Here is a 20,050-nt window from a genome sequence, read left to right as displayed (position 1 = left end):
CACATGTTGCGCAGAAAGAGGAAAGGGAGAGGTGTGCATAGGGGGATGGATTGTATCACCGCATGACGTCGTGCCACCGATGCCAGCGCTGTGACCACAATCAACACCTCACACTCGAAACCGTTTGCCATTCGCCCGATGTTCGCCCGGCTGTCGGAGATATTCTCCACGCGCTCCGATTGCGCCATCTTGCGATGGTTCGTCCGGCAAGCCTTGAGAATGCCATATAAGCGTGCAGAATCTCACACGCGAAATTTTGTTAGCCCGGTGTAGTACTCGACAGCCGACGGGTGTGTGTGTGTGTGTTAGTTTAGATGGGAATGCTTGAGGTTTGATTGGGATTGTGCTTTTCGGGGGCAACCACTTTCAGGATCCTCGGTCCCCGGTTCGGGCGGTAGCAATGGAAGGGTTAATTCTTCTCGCATACGCACCACAATCGAACCATTCAAACCACGTCACAGAGTTAGACGCGCGCACACAACAATCAATCTTTGGAGCAAGTAGGGGTTTCCATTTTGATCCCCGTACTAATGAGCATTAACGAGAGGACTTATGTGGGGATCGACGAGTGAGAGAGAATAGTGTTGCAGGTGGAAATGGTGGAGATGATGAAATTAGTTAGCATTTGATGTTGCATGACTCGTCACCTTCGGCGGGCTTTCACGCTTCTTCGCTTGAATTCATGTTTAAATCAAAGAATCCATGCTATCTAAGTCTCGATGCTAAGTTAAACCTCTCAAACATGACAAATTGTACGAAAGAAAACGAAATTTTCGCCCTTTCGCCCAAAAACCACCCAAGACCCGGTTGCTCATTTGCATGAGCTGACAATAAACAGCAAGCCGTTTGGATTTATGAATCGCCATTCACGACCAAAGACGCTTATTAATAGCTACAGTGCTGTGTTTAGCGTGTTTAGGCCGACGCCCCTCCCGTCGGAACCCCCCCCCCCCCCCTCTTTCCCGCCTCGACGCCAGCTCGTTCTGAGCCCCCTCTTAGACGATAGATAGCGCTTTCGCTTTCACCTGCCCGATGTACGTGACACACTTCTTAAGTGGTTGCTCAAGCAAGCGTCGTCGTCAAACGGAGTGGCAACGCGCGCCATGCGCAAGACGGTTTGCTGTCGACAAATATTACCTATTCGCTTAGCAGCGCAAGCCTCAAATGCCGTTTGCATTGCTTCCTTTCCGGCGGGTCGTAAAGGAGTTCCTTGAAGAATTGCGAAAAAGGGCAGCACAATACCGCCCAAACCGGGCCACATTTTGAAGCGTCTTCAGTGTTGCTCACCGTTTGTTGATATTCGCTGCTCGACACGCTCGAAAATCTTCCTCGACAGGTTCAAAGTCCGCTGCGGTCTGCGTCGTTGATAATGTCCAAGCAGAATAGTTTGGAATAAGTCGTCCGTGGAGTTATAATGGCGGTGGTGGTGGTGGTGGTGGTGATGGTGAAGAGAACGTTATGCAACTTGCGACCGCTCACATGCCCCACCCGCCACGTCCTTCTAATGCGGAGATGGTTGGAGATGTGAGAAGCTAAGCACAACCCCAAAACAAACACCACTAGAGCCACTAGCCCAGGGGTGCGCAAGCAGGGGAGGGTAGCTCGTACGTGCCAATGCCCCTTTATGCAGCTGACTCCTCCTCCTCGTCCTCTCGCCCCACCTCGTGACAAACACTGCAGAAGTGTAAGAAAATCACAACAACCAAAATCGAAAGGCGAAAGCACCAGCCTAAGATCGCGCGAAGGAGGAGAGCCTAACCACAGGGGAACCTGCTCCCTCTCTCTCTCCGTCTTCATTTTCGGCTGCCAATGTGTGCGTCTACCCAGCGATCTTTATTTTGATCTAATGCTCCAAAATTGTGCTCCCCACTCGTTGCACTCTACCCGGAGCAACAACAACAATAACAACAACAAAAAAACAACCTCCGACAAACCCACCCGGTAACCGGTACTGGGAAATCGATCGGTTGCTTGGCCCGCTGGGAGATTTATATATTTTTCGGCAACTTTCACTTTTTTTGTAGCTGCTCTTCTTCTCTATACCCCTCGTGCCACACTGTGGTAAGTCTTTGCGGTTGTGGGTATGTGTGTGTGTGTGTGGGTAGGAACAAGTGCACGACGGGGAACTCCCAACCACAAGGTGGCATGGCGTATAGGAAGATCGCAAGTAAACGGTATTGTATTTATATAATTAGAAGTCGAGGTAAAGGTACGCGTACAAGTTGCAGCAGGTTTCACAAAATGGCACCCTGGAATGTTGGAATTCAGCAACGTCTGTGGAAACTGTTCCGACCTGGGAGGGATCCACGGGAAGGATTTCGGTTTCGTCGCATGCTATGAGAACAGTTTTGCATTTCAAATTAGAATAGATTTCACTTTTCACCAGCCGACTCCAGTTTCGGGTTCGTCTTGTGTCGTATGTCCCGCGCACCTGTTGTTGTTCTTCCCGGTGCAAAACTGCCCCCAAGTACCCGATTTCGAAATATCGCTCCGGCATTGTTTCCTAACAGCTGGAGCGGAGGGAGAAGCTACACATTTAAGGGCCGCATTAAGGCGGCCATTGAACCCGGCCCAAAACTGAATCAAAACAGTGCGGTTTTTCGGTGGTTACGACATCGACATTCGGAGCTTGCAAGAAATGCTCCCACTAACACTCGAAGAAGGCAGCGAAGTCGTACACCGCAGCAACCATCCGGAATTGCCGATTGTGGTGTGTTTGTGGTGCGTTTTTTTTTCTTTTAAATCTCGAGCTTCTAGCCGAATTTCGTGAGCCAAGTGAACCATAAAGTTAGGCCAGTGTTGGTTGGCAAGGAGGGGGGTATTTTTTAAAGTTTTGTTTTTATTTTAGAGTTGTTGTGGGATGTTTGGTTGTGTTGTTATTGTTGATGCTGCTGCTGCGAGGCGCCTCCACCCGGGGCCCGCGGGGGGCTGAGATGCTCCCCTCACCCACTGAGGCTCATCCGCGTAACACACGCTCTCGCGGATCGCGTCTCGACCGAACGCATGTGCAGTCATCTCATCCGTCACGGAGTCGACGAACTCTCTTCGGAGCTCTCGAAACACATTGTGGCCAACAGTATCGCCCCTTCCGTGCCGTGCTTGTCGACTACCTTCCAGCGTCGTTCCTCTGCTTGCGTGGTTGACTCTGGCAGTTTGAAAGACCTTCGGAAGGTAACACAAACGGTACCACCGGGCACGGTGATTGCGAAAAGGCCCGTTGTGTGTGTGTGTATCGGAATGTTTAGAGGGTTTTTTTTGGAGGTGGTTCACACATTCGTAACGGCGCACGGCGTTCGGTACTGCGCAGTATCTTCGCTAAACTCGTGCGGGGAGTTGTATTCTCGCTCCGTGCTCACTCGCGCAGCCCCGACAGGCTTCACTTTCGGTTTGGGGTTGGGGATGGTAAAAACAAAATCACACCTTTATCAGTGAGCGCACGAGGAGTTCGAAAAATGCCACACAACCACCGAAAAAGCATATAAATAGCAACTCTTCTTCTGAACTTTGGGAACCCTGATAGGTTTTGGGGGTTTGGGCGGGTAGACAGGGATGGGTCCCAATGGAAACGACCGCGTCAGAGGCAATCCGGATTGACGGTGGTGTTTTTGTTTTCCGGTTCTATTCCGTCGCATTGTTGTCCGCCCTCGTCGTTGACAACTTTCACTTTCGACCTGAAAACGCGCCCCGCGATTCCGGGACAAAGACACTCACACGCACGTAGCTTTGATTTGCGGGTAAGGTAAACGATCGGTGCGGTTGTGCGGCGTCTTTCGAGCGGAATGCAAACGACGACGTTTCGGATGCCAGGCGGGACGACGGTGATGTTTGGCAGTCGCTTTTGCTTTCCGTTCGCTTTCATTGACTAATGTTGTTGACTTATGGGGTGGGTATGCGAACGGACCGACTGGACCCACGGCGGGTTTGCCGATGATGGGTTGCGCGGTCATAACGCGACACACCTGTCCGATTGCCCAGGCACCGCGATCAGCCGTGATCGAACGTCGATCGATGGTTTAGAAGTCTTTGCCCTACCTAGCGGCCTGCCCATTACACTACGGCGCTGTGCATCACGCAATATGTGCTCAGTGGTTACGAAAGTATCGGTTTGTTTGCGGATGGGTTTGAGACGGTTTCTGTCGTCCCTTTTGTATTGCAATCGATTATTTCGAATGAAGAAACGGAACGGCGCATAAAGCAGAACATTTAGATGCCGCTCCAACGAGCAGTCTGCGTCTGCATAACGATCATCCCGACGAAGCGTGCACACTCGTACACTCTTGGTGTAAAGCCCCCCAAAAGAAGCAAACACGCAAGACGCTCTTATGTATTGGGTAACAAATAAATAAATTAAGATTTTTCGAACTTTTGCCTTCTTTTCGGGAGCCTAGACGAGAGGCAGCTCCACACGGGCACGAATTAAGAGTAAAGTGTGTGTGTGTGTGTGTGTGAGACGGAGAGAGAGAGAGAAGAGAGATAGTAACTGCCCAAAAAAACAGACACCGAGTGGCGCATTTCGGAGGCTTTCATCTCATCGCATCCCCCCGCGCACAATGCCGCGAGGTCATTTGCGGTAGGGAGGATTTTCGGTGCCGTAACCGGTTCGGTTGTGCCATTTCGAGCGGACCTCCGCGGTGCCCCTTTCCCTGCTGAATGTTTTGAGTGTATATTTTTTTTTGTTTTGTTTTGTTTCGTTCGTTTTTCTTCCATTCAGAAAGACCACTTACCTGCTCCGCATTTTTGGGTAGGTTTTACTATTTTGCGGCTCTTTGCGTCTTGGTTGCATCCGAGAAGAGAGTTAATTTTGGAAGAACAAGTTTGGAGCGTTTAAGTTGAGCCGCAGTGCTGGTTGCGTTTATTTTTGGCCTTTCTTGCCCATTTCGGTGCAATGGTGCAAAGCGATCATCGCGCAGCGATCTTTGCAGACTGTCGTGACCATGGAAAAGGGGGGAGAACGAGAATCATAGAGTACAGGTTTATAAAGCACTGGAATTACTGAAAAAAGGAATTATGCAATATGTATGCAAAGTTTTACTTTCAGTCCCTTCTCAGCAATGATGGCAATGACTTAGAACTGATCTTTTTAACCCGTCTTTTCCCATCTTTTCCTCCTTCCAGTACCTCCTATCGTGGCGCGGATTCCACGGCAACATGTGCAAAGGATTCCACAGCCTGCAGCGGGACGGACAGATGGTGGACGTGACGATTGCCGCCGGCGGCAAGATCTTCAAGGCGCACAAGCTCGTCCTGTCCGTGTGCAGCCCGTACTTCCAGAAGATCTTCCTCGAGCACCCGTCCCAGCACCCGATACTGTTCATGACCGACGTCAACAGTCACCATATGGCCGGTCTGCTAGACTTCATGTACAGCGGTCAGGTACGGTAGAACGAGCCTGCAGCAGCACGCTTGCACTAAGCAAATGACACTAATTTGCTTCTTCTTTTTTTTATTCTGTCCCACTCACAGGTTAACGTCAAGTACGAGGACCTGCCCAACTTCCTGAAGGTGGCGGAAGCGCTACAGGTGAAGGGGCTGCACGGCGAGGTAGGTTCGTTGCCCGCGCGTACGCGCTGGCGTTGAAGTCGTTCGTTTTGTCTTTCCTTCTTTCGGGTGGGCGATCCTACTAGGGAGCTGTTTTTTTTTTGTTTTGTTTTGTTTTTTTTGGGGGGAGTTTAGTGTTGGTTTTCGGGACGGTTTTGCCCGTGCGACGTGACGTGACAAGCGGCAAGCATTAGCTTTCTCTTCCTATTTTCGGAGAATGGGTTTGGTGGACAGGCCGATCGAGTCATCGAACCGCCCGCGGGGTTGCGAACGCGCTGGGAATGAAAATGAGAGTGCTTAGCGTATGGCCAGCACGGACCGCTGTGACAAACGTGGTGAAATCAGATACGGATGGCCTGATACTACTGCTACTGCGCTGCTTCTGCATGAGTGTGTGTGTCTTTTGTTGTTGTTTGGGTTGTTTTTTTTTACGTGGAATCGGGTGTTACTCGGAATTCCGTTTTTAAAAGATGTGCTAGCATTACGGTTTATGCTGATTAGGGCTTTGCTGCCATTCTACTTGCGCGTGTCCCGCGACCGATCCCGCTCGAGAAAGAGAAAGTGCATGCGTATGGGCGGTAAATCGGTGTTGATCCATCCCTTGTCCCGGATATAATTGTTTTTTTCTTGTTTTTTTTTCTTTTCTCCGTTGCCCCGTTGGCGCATGCGTAGAGCACAAACGACTCTGAGGAGCGAGACTACCAGCAGCAGCAGCATCAGCACGCCCTGCGGTTGCAAGAGCAGCAGCGATTGTACCACCAGCAGCAGCAACAGCAGCACCAGCAGCAGCTACATCAGCAACAGCAGCAACAGCAGCAACAGCAGCAACAGCAGCAGCAGCAACAGCAGCAAAAGCTTGCCCAACAACGTCAGCAGCTGCTACAGGTCGCTCAGCAGCAGGCACATGCCCAAGCACAGCAGCAGCATCAGCAGCAGCAACAGCAGCAACAGCAGCAGCAGCAGCAGCAGCAGCAACAGCAGCAAGCAGCAGCAGCGGCCGCCGCCCAGCAGCAAGCCGCCGCCGTTGCAGCCGCCGTCGCCCATCAGCAGCAGCAGTTCCAGCACCATCGCAACAACTTCAAGGAGCTGATGAAGGCGAAGCATGCGGCCGCGGCCGTCGTACTCAACGAAGACTATCTCAACAACAACGCTAGCAACGCGAACAACAACAACAGCAGCAACGGCAACAATGGCAACCTCGCCAGCAATGGCAACGCGAACGGGCCCCTGTCCCCGTACGCCAGCAAAAAGATGCTCGACACGCAAAAGTACCAGAAGTACTACTCGAAGCGCAAGCTGGTGCAGCAGTACGAGCAGGAGATGCGGGCCGAGAAGCGCAAGCTCGGCATCGAGGATGTGATACAGGCGGCGGCAGCCGCGAACGCACTCAACCTACGCCTCAACAACGGTGGCAGCCCGATCGGTTCGCCGACGGCCGTCGCGGCCGCAGCAGCGGCTGCTGCGGCAGCCGCCGCCGCACTCAACCCGCCCGGGACGCCCACAAACGGTGGCACTAGCACGGACGATGAACAGCACCAGCAGCAGCAGCAGCAGCAACACCAGCACGGTCAGCAAACGCCCGTACTGCTGCAGAACATCAAATCGGAGCCACAGTACGACGACGAGGACGAGGGCATGGAGGTGGACCAGGACAACAACAACTCGCTGAACGCTGCGAACGCCAACACTGCCCACAACAACAACAACAACAACGAGGACGATTACTACGGACAGCACGATCAGGGCGTGATAACGACGGGCAATGGCAAAACGATCAAACATTCCATACTCGAGCCAAATATAGTATTAAAGCAGAGCGACGAATGTCTCACGACCAACAATCAAACGGGTAGCCTGAATCTGTGCAAGAACGTCAGCTAATCGGCTCGATCGCACTGTTGCGGTGGGCCTTGCTCGTTGTTTGGCGCAAGCGTCCTCAAACAGGGGGTGCAGAGATGCAAGGATTGTGGACGGCTTGGACGGGGGCTGGGTGTGTAGACGAGAAGTGGAGACTGTAGATAGCTAGTAAGGGAGGACAGTGTAACGTGTAAGCTAACTTATTTATTTGCTGTGTGTATGTGTGAGTCGTGTAAGTGTGACGTAACTGTGAGTAATGGAAAGGAGGCTGCTTGAGCGATCATTGCCTGATAATAATAATAATAATGATAATATTTACAATAATAATAACAATAATACGTAGTTGTAACAATAATATGTAGTTAATTTCGATCGATCGATCTACAACACAGCGATCGCGATCGCTCTAGAAGATAATCGCGCATGTAATCGCACCGCAAGGATTAAAGGGGGATTTTTGTTTATTTTGAATTAGCAAATCGTGAGTTACGTGTGTGTGAGTTACAGTTTCGGCGTTTCTCGGCGCCGGGACAGACTGGTTGAATAGTATTTAGATGTAGTATTTTTTTGTAACATTTGTTTTTCGCTCGTTTTTGTCTCTTCATGTGTTTATTGTTTGGTTTATTTTTACACGCTGATTGTAAGAAGTTTAAACAATGGTTCTACCCTTGCACCCTTTTTTGTTACTTTTCATCCCTTGTGTAGTATCCATCATTTAGCGTTGCGTGCGATCTTTTTGTCTATATATACACACACACACCAACACACAAATCACTCACAAACCACACGCGTCACGGCTTCACGCAAACAAGCACACACACACACATGCGCGTATACTTATTTGTCGTTGCGTTGATTTTCGATTCTAATTCAGGGGTTTATTTATTATCTTTTTTGCACACGTATGTGTGTGTGTGTGCATGTGGAGGTGTATTTGTGGGTTTGTTGCTTGCATTCACGTGTAATAATTGCTAGCGCGCGTGCTATCGTTGTTGATTATTTCTTAGTGTGTTAGGGGCACACGGGGCGAACTGTTGATGCGACACAAAAGGAAGGCATTGCCAGCACAGCACCTGTGTGACCTAATTTATACATATATACATACCCATATGTTAACGTAATGAAAAGGCGATATTTGATGTATGCGGTCGCAGAGACACGAAACAACAACAACAACAACAACAAAACAACAATAATATATACAGATACACATTATTAACTTAGCTGTAAGCACTCAGTATCGTGTAAGCGTATGTAACTATCCTGGCAGCAGCTGCCACAAAAGACACACAGTTCCGGTCACAGAACGATACAGACCGGAAAAGGAAAACCTAAACCCTTCGGACCTCTGCACATACGAACCTACGGGGAGGATGTAATGCAACGATGTAGCAAGAGAGAAATTGCTAGTTGTTGAAGGTCAGATCAAATTGTCAGCTCAGGTGTTTTCATGATTCTAGTTGTTGTTTGCTGTTTTGTACGTAAAAGAAGAAACGCGTAAACACGCCACCCAATAATGTAACAAACGTCCTGCTCGAGAAACAAAAGGGGAGAGGGAGAAGAACGTTTTTCCGCAGCGGGAAGTAGTGAGCCTCCAGGATGGCCGCAATATTTTATAAGACGGGCGGGGGTGGCAACCCCCTGACAGACAGGCAGGCAAGAGAGAATGGTATAGAGAGATTAGCATAACCACTTTTACGGACAGTTCTGTGCAATTGTGCAATCGAGCAGCAAGGAAGAATTAAAAAAAAACAAATCCCTATATGTAAATCCACGTACAGGAGTGTATCCAACAGGCATAGGCGTAAGAAAGGGCATACAATGAAGAGCAGGCTTGTACTGAAGACAACAAAACACTCTTCACACAGCTCTCCCAGACAGATATACAGACAGACAGGTAGGCAGCCAGGCCGTGTTCTCGGTTAGTGCTGTTTTGTTTCGTTTTGTTAAAAAAAAACCATCCTCATCTTCATTATCATTCACTTGTATCCGGGTGTTAGTATTTATTTTGTTATTTGCCGTACACGGCACGAACGGCCGTGCCTGCGAACGTACGAAAGCGCTCGATCACTTTGTTTTTGCATGTAATGAAACTAAACTATTGCTTCAAATACACGATTGTTGTTTAAAAAAACTCTAGTAGTATTTGCTGCTCGACAGGCGTTTTGTTTCATTTGTTCGGTTCCGTAGCATTGGGTTTCTGTTTCGAGTGTTGCTGTCGGGCGAGGGCTGTGTGGTGGCGTGAAAGCAGGTTGCGTTGGTATAATTAGATAGCTATAAACTCCTTAAGCATTCTTCTCTCTTCGTCACTCAGCGCTATCATTGAGTTGGGTGCCGTAGGTGTAGGTAATATGGCATGTAACTATGTAACTTATCAGTGGCTACTACTGTTACTCAAACTCTTATTCAAACTACGAACGATCGTACTACATTACCTGATTTGTTGTGAAATACTTATGAAATAATGAGATATATATATTAATAAACTGCGTAAAGGATTTAAACTATGCTGGCTTAATTGGGGTACGAATGTTCGCACGAAGATTTTCCTTATTTTGTGTGCTGAAATTGCTGTGTATAAACCGACGGTGTTTGGGCAGAGTTATGTTCACATTGTTATCATGAATAAGTTGTTTTATTTCGTATAAAATTAAGACACTGGCTCCCTTGATAAAAGTATATTTGCAAAGGTATGATAAAGATGGGCAATGTCGATGTAAGTGTGGCAAAGTTTCATGTGCATTACAATACCTAGGCGCTTGTCGTTCAATCAGCCACTTTCTCAAACTCGATCGAAGCGGGAACGATCGAAGCGTTTGTCAAAAATGACATAGAAGGGAAGTATTCTTGGATGTTTCTAGAACATTTTACCATATTGTACGCAATATGGAATACTGAGCAGGACATTCATGAAATAAGTTAAAGCAACAGCTTTGTATTTAGGCAGCTGAAAGAATCGTTCCACTTCGATCGAGTTTGAGAAAGTGGCTGACTATGTTGCTCAATGTACGTATGCGTAACTAGGCCCGATATGTATGTTTGTAAAAGGATACAGGAAGCTCAAAATGAAATTTGTACTGGCCTACCCTGGGACAAATGCAGACAGAATAGACAGAGTTGACATCATATTGTCGATTTAAATACGCTTGAGTGTAGAAATATCAGAACAAGTTGGACTCCTTTAGTATAAATCCAATCAGCCAAGTTGATTCCAGAAACAGTCCACTAAACATAAATATGCAGCAGGAAATAGAACGTGTTAGCTATTCAGGTGAAAGATAATGCAATGGATTTTTCAGATATTTTTTGTTGTTATTTTTTTATAGTCAATGTGCAGATTATAAACTTTAAAAATATATATATACACATATTCTATATTATGATTCAACGGTGATTGTACGAGTGTGAGGTGTGTTTTTTTTTTGTCTCACTAATCTATTTTATGGAACAGTAAAACTGAATATCCCTATAAATATATCACATAATTTGCGTTCTATTGTAAAATATTAAAATAAATGCCTCTAATAAAGGGCCATGAAACTTGGAGTTATGGGGTAAGGGGGCACCATGATTATAAACACCATGCTAACTTCTTTGCTAGACGAGCCAAGGGATTCCAGATACTCCATTATTATTGCTTTGAAACACTTATGTTGTATTCCCATTTGACCTAATATTAACTTCATAAGCAAAGTTCGAATGGTTTAAACCATTTAAATAAAATGTAACAGTAAGTTCCAGCAAATGCCGGATGTGGTAAGGTTTCATCAGAACCGTTAAATTGACAATTACTGGCTATCCAAATAAAATCGTTACACATAAGTTATAAGAATCTACGTTATCATCATACGGTTATCCTTTAAGGGACGCCCTTTGTTTATGTTATAAAATTTTAATAAGATTTTATTTATCTGCGGAAACGATGTGTACAACATATTTAAGTTGTAAAATTCCATTGTACTTAGTTGAGTTCAAATCTTTCTCCCTTGTATTTGATAACGACCCGTAAACGCTTTTCAAAGTCATTGCAAGCCGCATCCACAATGTCATTCGGCATTTTCTCCCAAATCTTCACTCAACTCTTCCTGAATTTCTAACGATTCCTTGCAAACGGCATCAAGCTTTGCAAGCATATATCCCCAAATACTGAAGCTGCAGTCCATTCAGATGAGCTGATGAAATAAGACAAATTTTCCTAATGCCGTGCTTGAACGTTCGAAGTTTTATGGGTTGGTACTGAATCCTGCTGAAAGCAAAAACTGTATTTTCCAATAAGTACGTTAGCTCAAGGCTTCAAACGGCTTGTCATAACGTGTTGCAAAAAGTACCGTATTTTGGGATATATAACGACTTCTCGTGTATAGCTTTTTCTGATAAATGTTTCAATATTTTTATAGATTTTTTAATTTAAAAAGAATTTTAAAACAAATTTGTCTAATTTATCAAATTATTTCGTACCTTCGTATTCTTGTGGTATTATCAGAGCTTTAGTTTCTAACCTGGTGGTTCTTTTTTATTAATTTGAATCATCAATTTAAACAACCAGTGAGATATTATCTTTGTAGTATTATCTTCGTGGATATGCATCCATCAGACTATGTATGACTTTGTATGTAATAGAATTTAATGTCTCAGGGGTTATCGAAAAGATCCTCCCATTGGATTTCTTAATTTGATTTTGATAATTTGTGACTTAAACACGCTAAAATACGGTACACCTAGTTTAGTTGAACGCCTATCATAATTACAAACAATGGCAATTTCCCTGTTGTCTACATAGCTCTCCAAACCAACTCAGTTGAGGGAGTTTGATATCGTTCGACAGCTGGTACATCATGAAGGCATGCTCCATAAATACGATGATTTTACTTGATGCAAGTTAGCTACAGAGCAACAAAGATTTGACTTACTGTTACCTTACTACTATTTTAATCCTTTGCAATTGTTTGGAGAGCTTAACTGAAAACTGGCAGTATTTGTTGGGAAAAGAAGGAAGACAATCTGTAAAAAAATCTTTTGTTTGACAAACCGTGTCAAGAAACACAATAAATGGGGTCTCAGAGTACGTGTATCACTTTTACGTTGCTACTCTGTACATGGTTCGATATGAAATAATACGAAATTTATGTTTGCTTCCAATGTTATTTGAAATTACCTGAAGGTTTCTACAGCCACTCTTATGTTACAGGATTTTTGCTGCATTAAATGATTTAAGTGGAGTTTTCATTTCGTCGAAGTCTACTAGTGTAGCTGTTCTAGTTCAAGTGCTGATTTAGTACGTTTAAGCAACAGTAGTGGCCATTACACTGAAAGAAAAACACATACACTGAAGACTTTTCCAGTGTTCCGTGTTAAGCTCCCATTTAAAACTTCCATTCTGTCCTGATGATGGAGTGAAACACTTTCATAATAACGTAACAGCAAACCTCCCAACATTGTTATACTCATTCTGCAGTTCATTAGCTCCTATAAAACGAACGGAGCGGCAAACAAGTAGAAGCGTTAACCGTCAAATCACACAATACCTGTTGAGTCTAATGGTGCCATGCAATATTGATGGCTGTAATATTCGTTCTATTTTACACTGCGGCAAACCCAACCGCCGGAAGTTAATCGTTGGTGTTAACGTGCGTGCGTGACAATATAATGGGTCTCCATTTTGTCACCGATAAGCATCACAATCAATTGTTTATCAACCTTTTTAACAATCTCGTTCATCAATTTATTCAGGCAGGAAAGCTTCCTTTGCGTGTATATAAGCAGCTCCACTGGAAATGGGTAGTTTCAGTGTGTTTTCACCCGTGTTACCGCGTTTCGTGCAAAATGCACCTTTCAATGGTGTTGTTTCTGGTGTGTTCTACAGCAGTACGGCTCAGCAGTGCCGCGATTGAGGTGAAAGCGACCACGACCCGTTGCTATTCGCCCGCGTTTCTAATGTACGAATCCATGATGACAAAGTTCCTGGAAGGTTACCAAACGCTCACTACCATCATCGGAGACGATACGGTAGACAATGCCATCATTGAGGCGATCAAGTGCCACCGCGTGAATATGTTGCAAGCTTCGTACAAGCTCTACACGGTCGATACGTACTTCCAGTCGGCCGAGAGGGATCGAAATGATCCAACCTATGGCTACAATCTCAACCCTTACCCGCTCTGGGAAGCGTTGTACTGCGAGGCGAACGTGTCCATGGTTATGGAGGAGGTTCTGCCGGCGATTGCGTTTCGCAACCCGGTGGCCCGGGTGGTGCTGCTCGTACGCGGCATCGCAAAGTACGATATGCTGCAGTTCTTTCGCCGCGCCTGGACACGGTACAAGATGCTGGACATTCTGATACTAAGCCGCATCGACTATCAAACGTTGCTGGTGTGTCTATTCAATCCGTACCTGACCGGGCGGGACGAGATGGCGGACGAACGCAACATGTTCTGCTATCATCTGCGCACGATGGAAGATGTGGCACAGTTCAACCAGGAGGCGCAGCGGTTCACTTACGAGCGGATTAACAACCTGCATCACTATCAGCTACAGGTGGCCATTACGGATGTGGAGCTGATGTCGAAAGCAGTTTACTTTCAAAACGGGTCGATTCATCGGTAGGTAATTGATTGGTTGTTGTGAGGCAATTGCAATAGAAAGACTGATTCTATTTTTTGGTGCAGTTTATGTGGCAGTTAAGTGCAAGGTTGATTGAAATACGGTTATAGAATGTAATGAACATTCCCATTAAGTTTTAACTTATTTTTAGTACATTTTCTTCTCGTCATTGATAACATCCTGTTGATTTAGTATTATTATGTTTATGCTGCCACCACATTGTGCATTTGAATTGAATTATGACGTCGCAAACTACTGAATATCGTGTTCTATCACTGTCCTGAACTGATTTTTAATCTAAAAGAAGATAAAACTTGATTCCAAATGCCGCTCGTAGATTGCGGGTTGTTGTGTTAGTGAAAAGGTGCAGTGTAAAAGCGTCTCGACCTGTCAAAACTTGTCATCAAGCCCATTTGTATATTATACCCGCTTTGGTTCGTTTAAACGCAGGATTAAACACAAATAAAATATTTCATCTCGTAGTACAGTCGTCAACGCGTACGACTTAACAACATGCCCGTCATGTGTTCAATCCCCAAACAGACCGTGCCGCCATACGTAGGATTGACTATCCTGCTATGGGGGGGGAATCAATTAGTCACTGAAAGCTAAGCCCACAAGTGGGTACAGGCAGGCCTTGACCGACATCGGTTGTTGAGCCAGAGAAGAAGAAGAAGAAAATATTTCATAAACACGAGCTATGTGCTGTTCTAAGCACAAATCTTAAACAAGTCATTCTTAAAATAAATAAGGCTCGTAGTATTAAGGAGGAGTACCTTTCAACGGTATAATTTGTTATAGTGAAGAAAACATGTAGATGTTCGAGAGACGCTCAAACTACTACAACTTAGCAGTAAATTGTTTCATAAAACTATGCTAATATTCTTCTTAATCAAAATTAATGTATGCTTCCGAATTCTTCGATACTACGCCCTATGAAAATAAGCGTTTTAAAATAAAAAAAAAGATTTTTTTAACTTTTTTATTGACTGCTAATGCATTACAAAATATATGATGTTCAATTAATTCAAAATTTAAAACGACAAATCATGATCAGAGAAATAGAAAATGACCATCATGGGTTCAAGTCTCAAATTGAAAAACACACTGTTTTTATCGAACTTGAAAAAAACTGTATTTATAGAAACTCACTGAACCATACTGGGCGAAGGTTGGATACAAGAAAAGAAGATCCAATGCTCAACATGCTATGTTATTCTTTCTGGCATAATGAGTAAAGTACTTCACAGCTTCGTCAGAAAAAGATAGAAGAAAATAAATTTTCTACGGCAGTTTTAATTCATAGGGGCCCTTCACGATTCTAGTTAGCTTTTTATATCAAGTTTGACAGTTGGAGGCTGGAATCATCTAAACACTCCATACAAAACCGCACACAAAACTAGCCTGCAATTTTCAGCCTAGATTATTTTAGCTAGAATGCTAGAATTAGATTCGAGTATCTGCTCGAAAAAAGGGCAACATAAGGTGATGTTTTCATTTATCCCAAGGTGCATCATAGAGAACAGGTGGTGGAATCTAGAATCAAAGTGTATGTATTTTTTTTTTATAGAGACTTCGAGCCGGTTAGCATCATTCACCTCTTTTATTAATTTAATCAATTCAATACTTAAAAACTAACATTCTTATTTGCAAGCCATTTGTCGCTTGCAAATAACCTTGTGCCGGGAAGTCTCGGTTTACTTAAAGCTATTATCTGTTGATTTTATTAAAACAGTGTCTGTTACAAATATGGTTTTGGTTAGAATTATTTATAAAGGTTAGTAATACGAAGGAATTTTAAAAGTTTACGCTGGCAATCTCTGTCTGACGAGAGGATGGTGTCGACGCTGTGGTTCAATTGCAGGTGATGCATTCCGCTGTATAACCATGGAATTCGGTTAAGATGTGGCGGACGGTGATTTCGATGCCACAGAAACTGCATAGTGGTGGGCTGGATTTTTGCAATAAAAATGTGTGGGTGAGCCGGGTGTGCGTGATATGATTCTATCATATCCTATCCGAAGTCGTGATATGATTCTCTGGTCTTGGTGTGATGGATGGTCTCTCCATGATGGTGTTGTGGTCTTGATGGTGCGCACGAAATAGCGGCCGCTGCTAACCCAATAACCATTCCAGCTATTGGCGAAGATGGTTTTGCTAAAGCAAATGGAGTCACGGTGTGGAAGAGTGTAATGGCAGCAGGCCGGGTTATTATGTCCTGCGTTGGCTAGTGGGTCTGCTATTTCATTTCCCTGTATGTCTGTCTGAAATTTAGCAGAATTTGACTTGGTGTGAATTCGGTATATTGCATAGTTGTTGGATGTGCGGGTGGTTCCAGATTCAAGTGCTTCAAGGACATTTGTGTTGTGTCTTTGGCTTGCATCAGGTACTTTATTCAAACACAAATATAACAGTACACATCATAAATAATAACAAGCACAATACATACTATATATACTCAGCCGCGCGCCAGCCGTACTGTGGCCTGCCGGGAGCCTTGCTCGACCGGCTGCTCGCAACACTTGTTTGTCCGAGCGCACAACACACACTAAGCGGCCCGCGCTTAGTGTGCGTACGACAGTGTGCGTGACACACTGTCGTCCCCTGGACATTGACCAGTGGTAGCACAACTACCACGGCAAGTCCAGGTGTCGGCACGGCTGCCCACAACAATTTGCACTGTCTGTGAAGATCACGGGTTGTCTCTGTGTAGGCCTTCATCAGCAGTAGATTCCACAGCCAGAGGATCCGTTTTGTACTGTTCCGTTGTACTGTACTGAAGATCAGATGGTGTGTTGGGGACTGCGCTGCCCCAACGTGGGAAAGGCAGAAAACAGTGGAGGGTTGTAAGGCCTCCACCTCGCGGAGAACAACCGATGAAAAAAGAGCTGAAGCCCACTAGCTTCAGCCTGGAGGAAGACCGATTTTCTTTCTGCCTAACACGAGGAATTGATACACTCGGAGTACCAAAACAGGACTGGTTGTATTTATTTTCCGTTTGCACGTCTGTCTGCTTCGAAAGTTCTAAACCAACAACAACTCTCTCAGCGCTGGCTCGCGCTTTTAACCGTTCGCGCATGGGAGAGAATCGCAAGAATTCATATGTGTGGGTGTGAGGGAATAAATTCGATCGCGCACGAGAATAATGAAAAAACCGTTAACGTGAAGAGTTCTAAAACTTTTCTCTCTTTCTTCTGTTGCGTGTTTCACACGCGCTGCAACTGGTTCACTGTCGGAGCGAACCGTTTGGGCGCGAACATGGTGGTTAAGGTATTTTTGCTGCACAAGTTCAACAAAATGACGGTTTGCAATGAGACTATTGCATGCAGCCCGAAGCTGATTATTAGGGACGACAACCGATTTGGATGAGTTTGGTGACTGAGGGGAGTGTTTGTTGTGTTAGCGTGATGAAATCGGCGATTTCCCTTTGGATATGATATGAAAATGTTTTTCTCCATCATTTGTCCTGCAGCTACTACTATCAAAGTGTATGTACACCAGGTGATCTCATAGCATGTTTTTTATAACCAAATTTGAACGTCAGTTTTTGACAAACAATTAAACAATTAAAAACATGTTTAAAATCGTCATTCAGAAGCAGAAGCGATAAAAATCAGCCTTCCAAATACATACATCTTGGGATAAGCCCACCTGTATACATTACTCACTTTGATAGCTGCTCGAAAACTGCTATACAATGCAAACAGCTCAAAGGCAGGTATTTCAGTCTACGATCTTAAAAGGAAAAGGGGCCGTAGACAGATTTTTAATCAAAATGATTATGAAAATGGTTGTTTGAACTGAAAATCCATAGTTGATAAAATGCTACTCCTAAACTAACACATATCAATCAATTTGTCTTCAATGAAAACCATTCTCTATTTAAATATTATTTTTCCAACTATCTTCTGAATTGAAAAGTATATTTTAAAATGCTCGAACGCTCTACATTGCATAATGCTAAAACATTTTAATTTGTTTCTTCTTTAAAATACATCAACATCGACCAATACACCAGCACTGTTCAACTATTATAAATGTAATATAAACGATTAATTATCTGCATCTTCTTTATCTGCTACATCCCTATAAGCTATCAGTACCTGGACGGAGAGATGGTGGAAATTTTTCGCCAAAGAATGAACTTCACCATCAAATATCTCGAACTAAACTACCAAGAGTCGGTCGGCTTCATTTCATCGAACGGCAGCATCGGTGGATCGCTGAAGATGCTCGAGGAAAACACGATCGATCTAGCGGCCAACTCGCGCTCGATCATGCAGCACCCCATGCGCAACCTGCAGTACGTCCATTTCCTGTGCCCCATCCGGCTGGTGTTTGTGGTCCCGTTCAACTATTTCGCCAATCGCTACAAGATGGTCTTCTTCCATGCCTACTCGCTGCAAATGTACCTCACGAACATTGCCATGGCCGTGCTCATACCGTCCCTGCTGCTGGTGCTGATGCGCCGTGACTTTTCCGTACCCGCGTACCTAAAGGAGTCGTTTCGCATTCTGGCGATTGTGTTTGCGTGCAGCGTCGCCTTGCCACGGAACACGCGCCATCGCCTGGTGCTGATGGGGTTGATGTTTTACAGCATCGTGGCCTACTCCGCCTGGCAGGGCATTACGATCGTGCAGCTAAACCAGGACGACGAAAAGCTGCGCAACATACAAACGCTCGAGGAGCTGGCCGAAACGGACCTGGACCTGAAGGCCATCGTCACCTTCGGCAATGCGATTCGCGGCAAGGCGTGGAATGGGAGCGATGTGCGGGGTCGTATTGCAGCTCGGCTCGATGTACAGTGGACGCCGTCCAACATCAGCATCATACCGGAGGTGGCGAACAATCGTACAACCGCGGTACCGATCATAGAGTACTTTGTGGAGGTAGTGCGATCGCGCTACTTCGACTCGGTGCGCAAGCGCAGCAAGGTGTACTTCATCCATGAGCCGTTCATCGAGTACCTGACCGCGATGGCACTGCCGAAGAACTCGCCACTGTTTCCCACCATCCGACGGCTGACGATGAGCTGTCTCGAGAATGGAATCGTAAACTTTCAGCTCTCGCTCATACGGCACAAGGGCGTGCTGCTGCAGATCGCCCAGAATCGCAACAGAACTTTGCGCGACGAACCGCCGGCCAGAAAGGTGAACCTGTTCAACATGCGCTTCGTGTTTTACGTGTATCTGGTAATGAATGGAGGGGCCATTTTGGTGTTCTTATTTGAACTAGCTTACCATCGCCATCAGAAGAAGCGCACAACATTGCGCAGAAATCGACGGCGGGTACGGGCAAGACGTTCTTCAATTATATGGCCATACATTGAGTAACGGGGAAATTCATACTAGTGATGGGAGCTACAGATTGGATACGTGAATCCACTCCATCTCCGACATACTTAATACGGATCCAACTTCAAAATAAATATGGCTCCGAATCCGACTACTCCGAACGAATGCAAATCCAATTGGCTCCGAATGAAACCGAACTACTCCGCTCAAATTCAAATGTTTGCTATTGAATCCGTTTCACTACCATTCTTGATTCGTAGAGAAAAGTACTTACACTACAAAAGCAAGTTATCAAGCAATCCTAGCTTCTAGCTAATAATATTCCTGCCTTGATAGCTACCGCCCAGCACTAATTTCCACCAATACTAATTGACTCTCGTGATTAACACTACATCAAAAGTATTAAGCTGTTTTTATTCTTTTTACCAAATCTTTTACACATTTATCTTTGGAAAAGTATTGGAAAAATCATATTTAAAATAAAATAATCCTCGAGAAGCCATGCGTAACGCCTGACAGTAAATTATCACCCATGTGTCTTAGCTTAATGGAGGCGCCTAGTGCTTTGATGAAAAATACTGTAAAATGAATTCTTGACAGAACAGGTAAAATATAAAAAGTAAAAGACAAATGATTTTTTTATTTTAATTTTAAATACAATTGTGGTGTGAAGAACAATCCTGTAAGCAAAACAGGACCTTTTTCTTCATTTAATATTTGTATGAATGAAAATAATTGAAGTTACAATACATTGAAGGAAA

General features: G+C 45.0%; 2 protein-coding genes across 3 annotated transcripts in view; both read left to right on the top strand.

Moving 5' to 3' along the window:
• Positions 1–7,739, top strand: part of LOC1274359 (probable serine/threonine-protein kinase cdc7) — a 42,647-nt gene extending 34,908 nt beyond the window's left edge. For both annotated transcript variants that reach the window (XM_061643201.1, XM_061643200.1), the window contains 3 exons: positions 5,116–5,373; positions 5,464–5,541; positions 6,211–7,739. In XM_061643201.1, the coding sequence (XP_061499185.1) occupies positions 5,116–5,373; positions 5,464–5,541; positions 6,211–7,419 (1,545 nt within the window). In that variant the 3' untranslated portion in view covers positions 7,420–7,739. The remainder of the gene's footprint in view (positions 1–5,115; positions 5,374–5,463; positions 5,542–6,210) is intronic.
• A 5,470-nt stretch (positions 7,740–13,209) lies between these two features.
• Positions 13,210–19,589, top strand: LOC133391644 (uncharacterized). Its single transcript, XM_061647029.1, has 2 exons — positions 13,210–13,994; positions 18,089–19,589. Exons 1-2 carry the CDS (start codon positions 13,219–13,221, stop codon positions 19,326–19,328), a joined length of 2,016 nt encoding a protein of 671 aa, XP_061503013.1. The 5' UTR covers positions 13,210–13,218; the 3' UTR covers positions 19,329–19,589.
• The last annotated feature ends 461 nt before the right edge of the window (positions 19,590–20,050 follow it).

The sequence above is a fragment of the Anopheles gambiae genome, chromosome 2 (genome assembly GCF_943734735.2).
Source record: "Anopheles gambiae chromosome 2, idAnoGambNW_F1_1, whole genome shotgun sequence".
In the NCBI taxonomy this organism is placed as follows: Eukaryota; Metazoa; Arthropoda; class Insecta; order Diptera; family Culicidae; genus Anopheles; species Anopheles gambiae.
Note: the sequence above shows the minus strand (reverse complement) of the source record. Positions and strands in the feature narration are given on the sequence as shown.

What these genes read in the sequence shown, in the direction of transcription:
- LOC133391644 (XM_061647029.1), top strand. Translation starts at nt 13,219, where the DNA reads ATGCACCTTTCAATGGTGTTGTTTCTGGTGTGTTCTACAGCAGTACGG. An exon ending in CAAAACGGGTCGATTCATCG is followed by an intron (nt 13,995 to 18,088) that starts GTAGGTAATTGA and finishes CATCCCTATAAG; the next exon opens with CTATCAGTACCTGGACGGAG.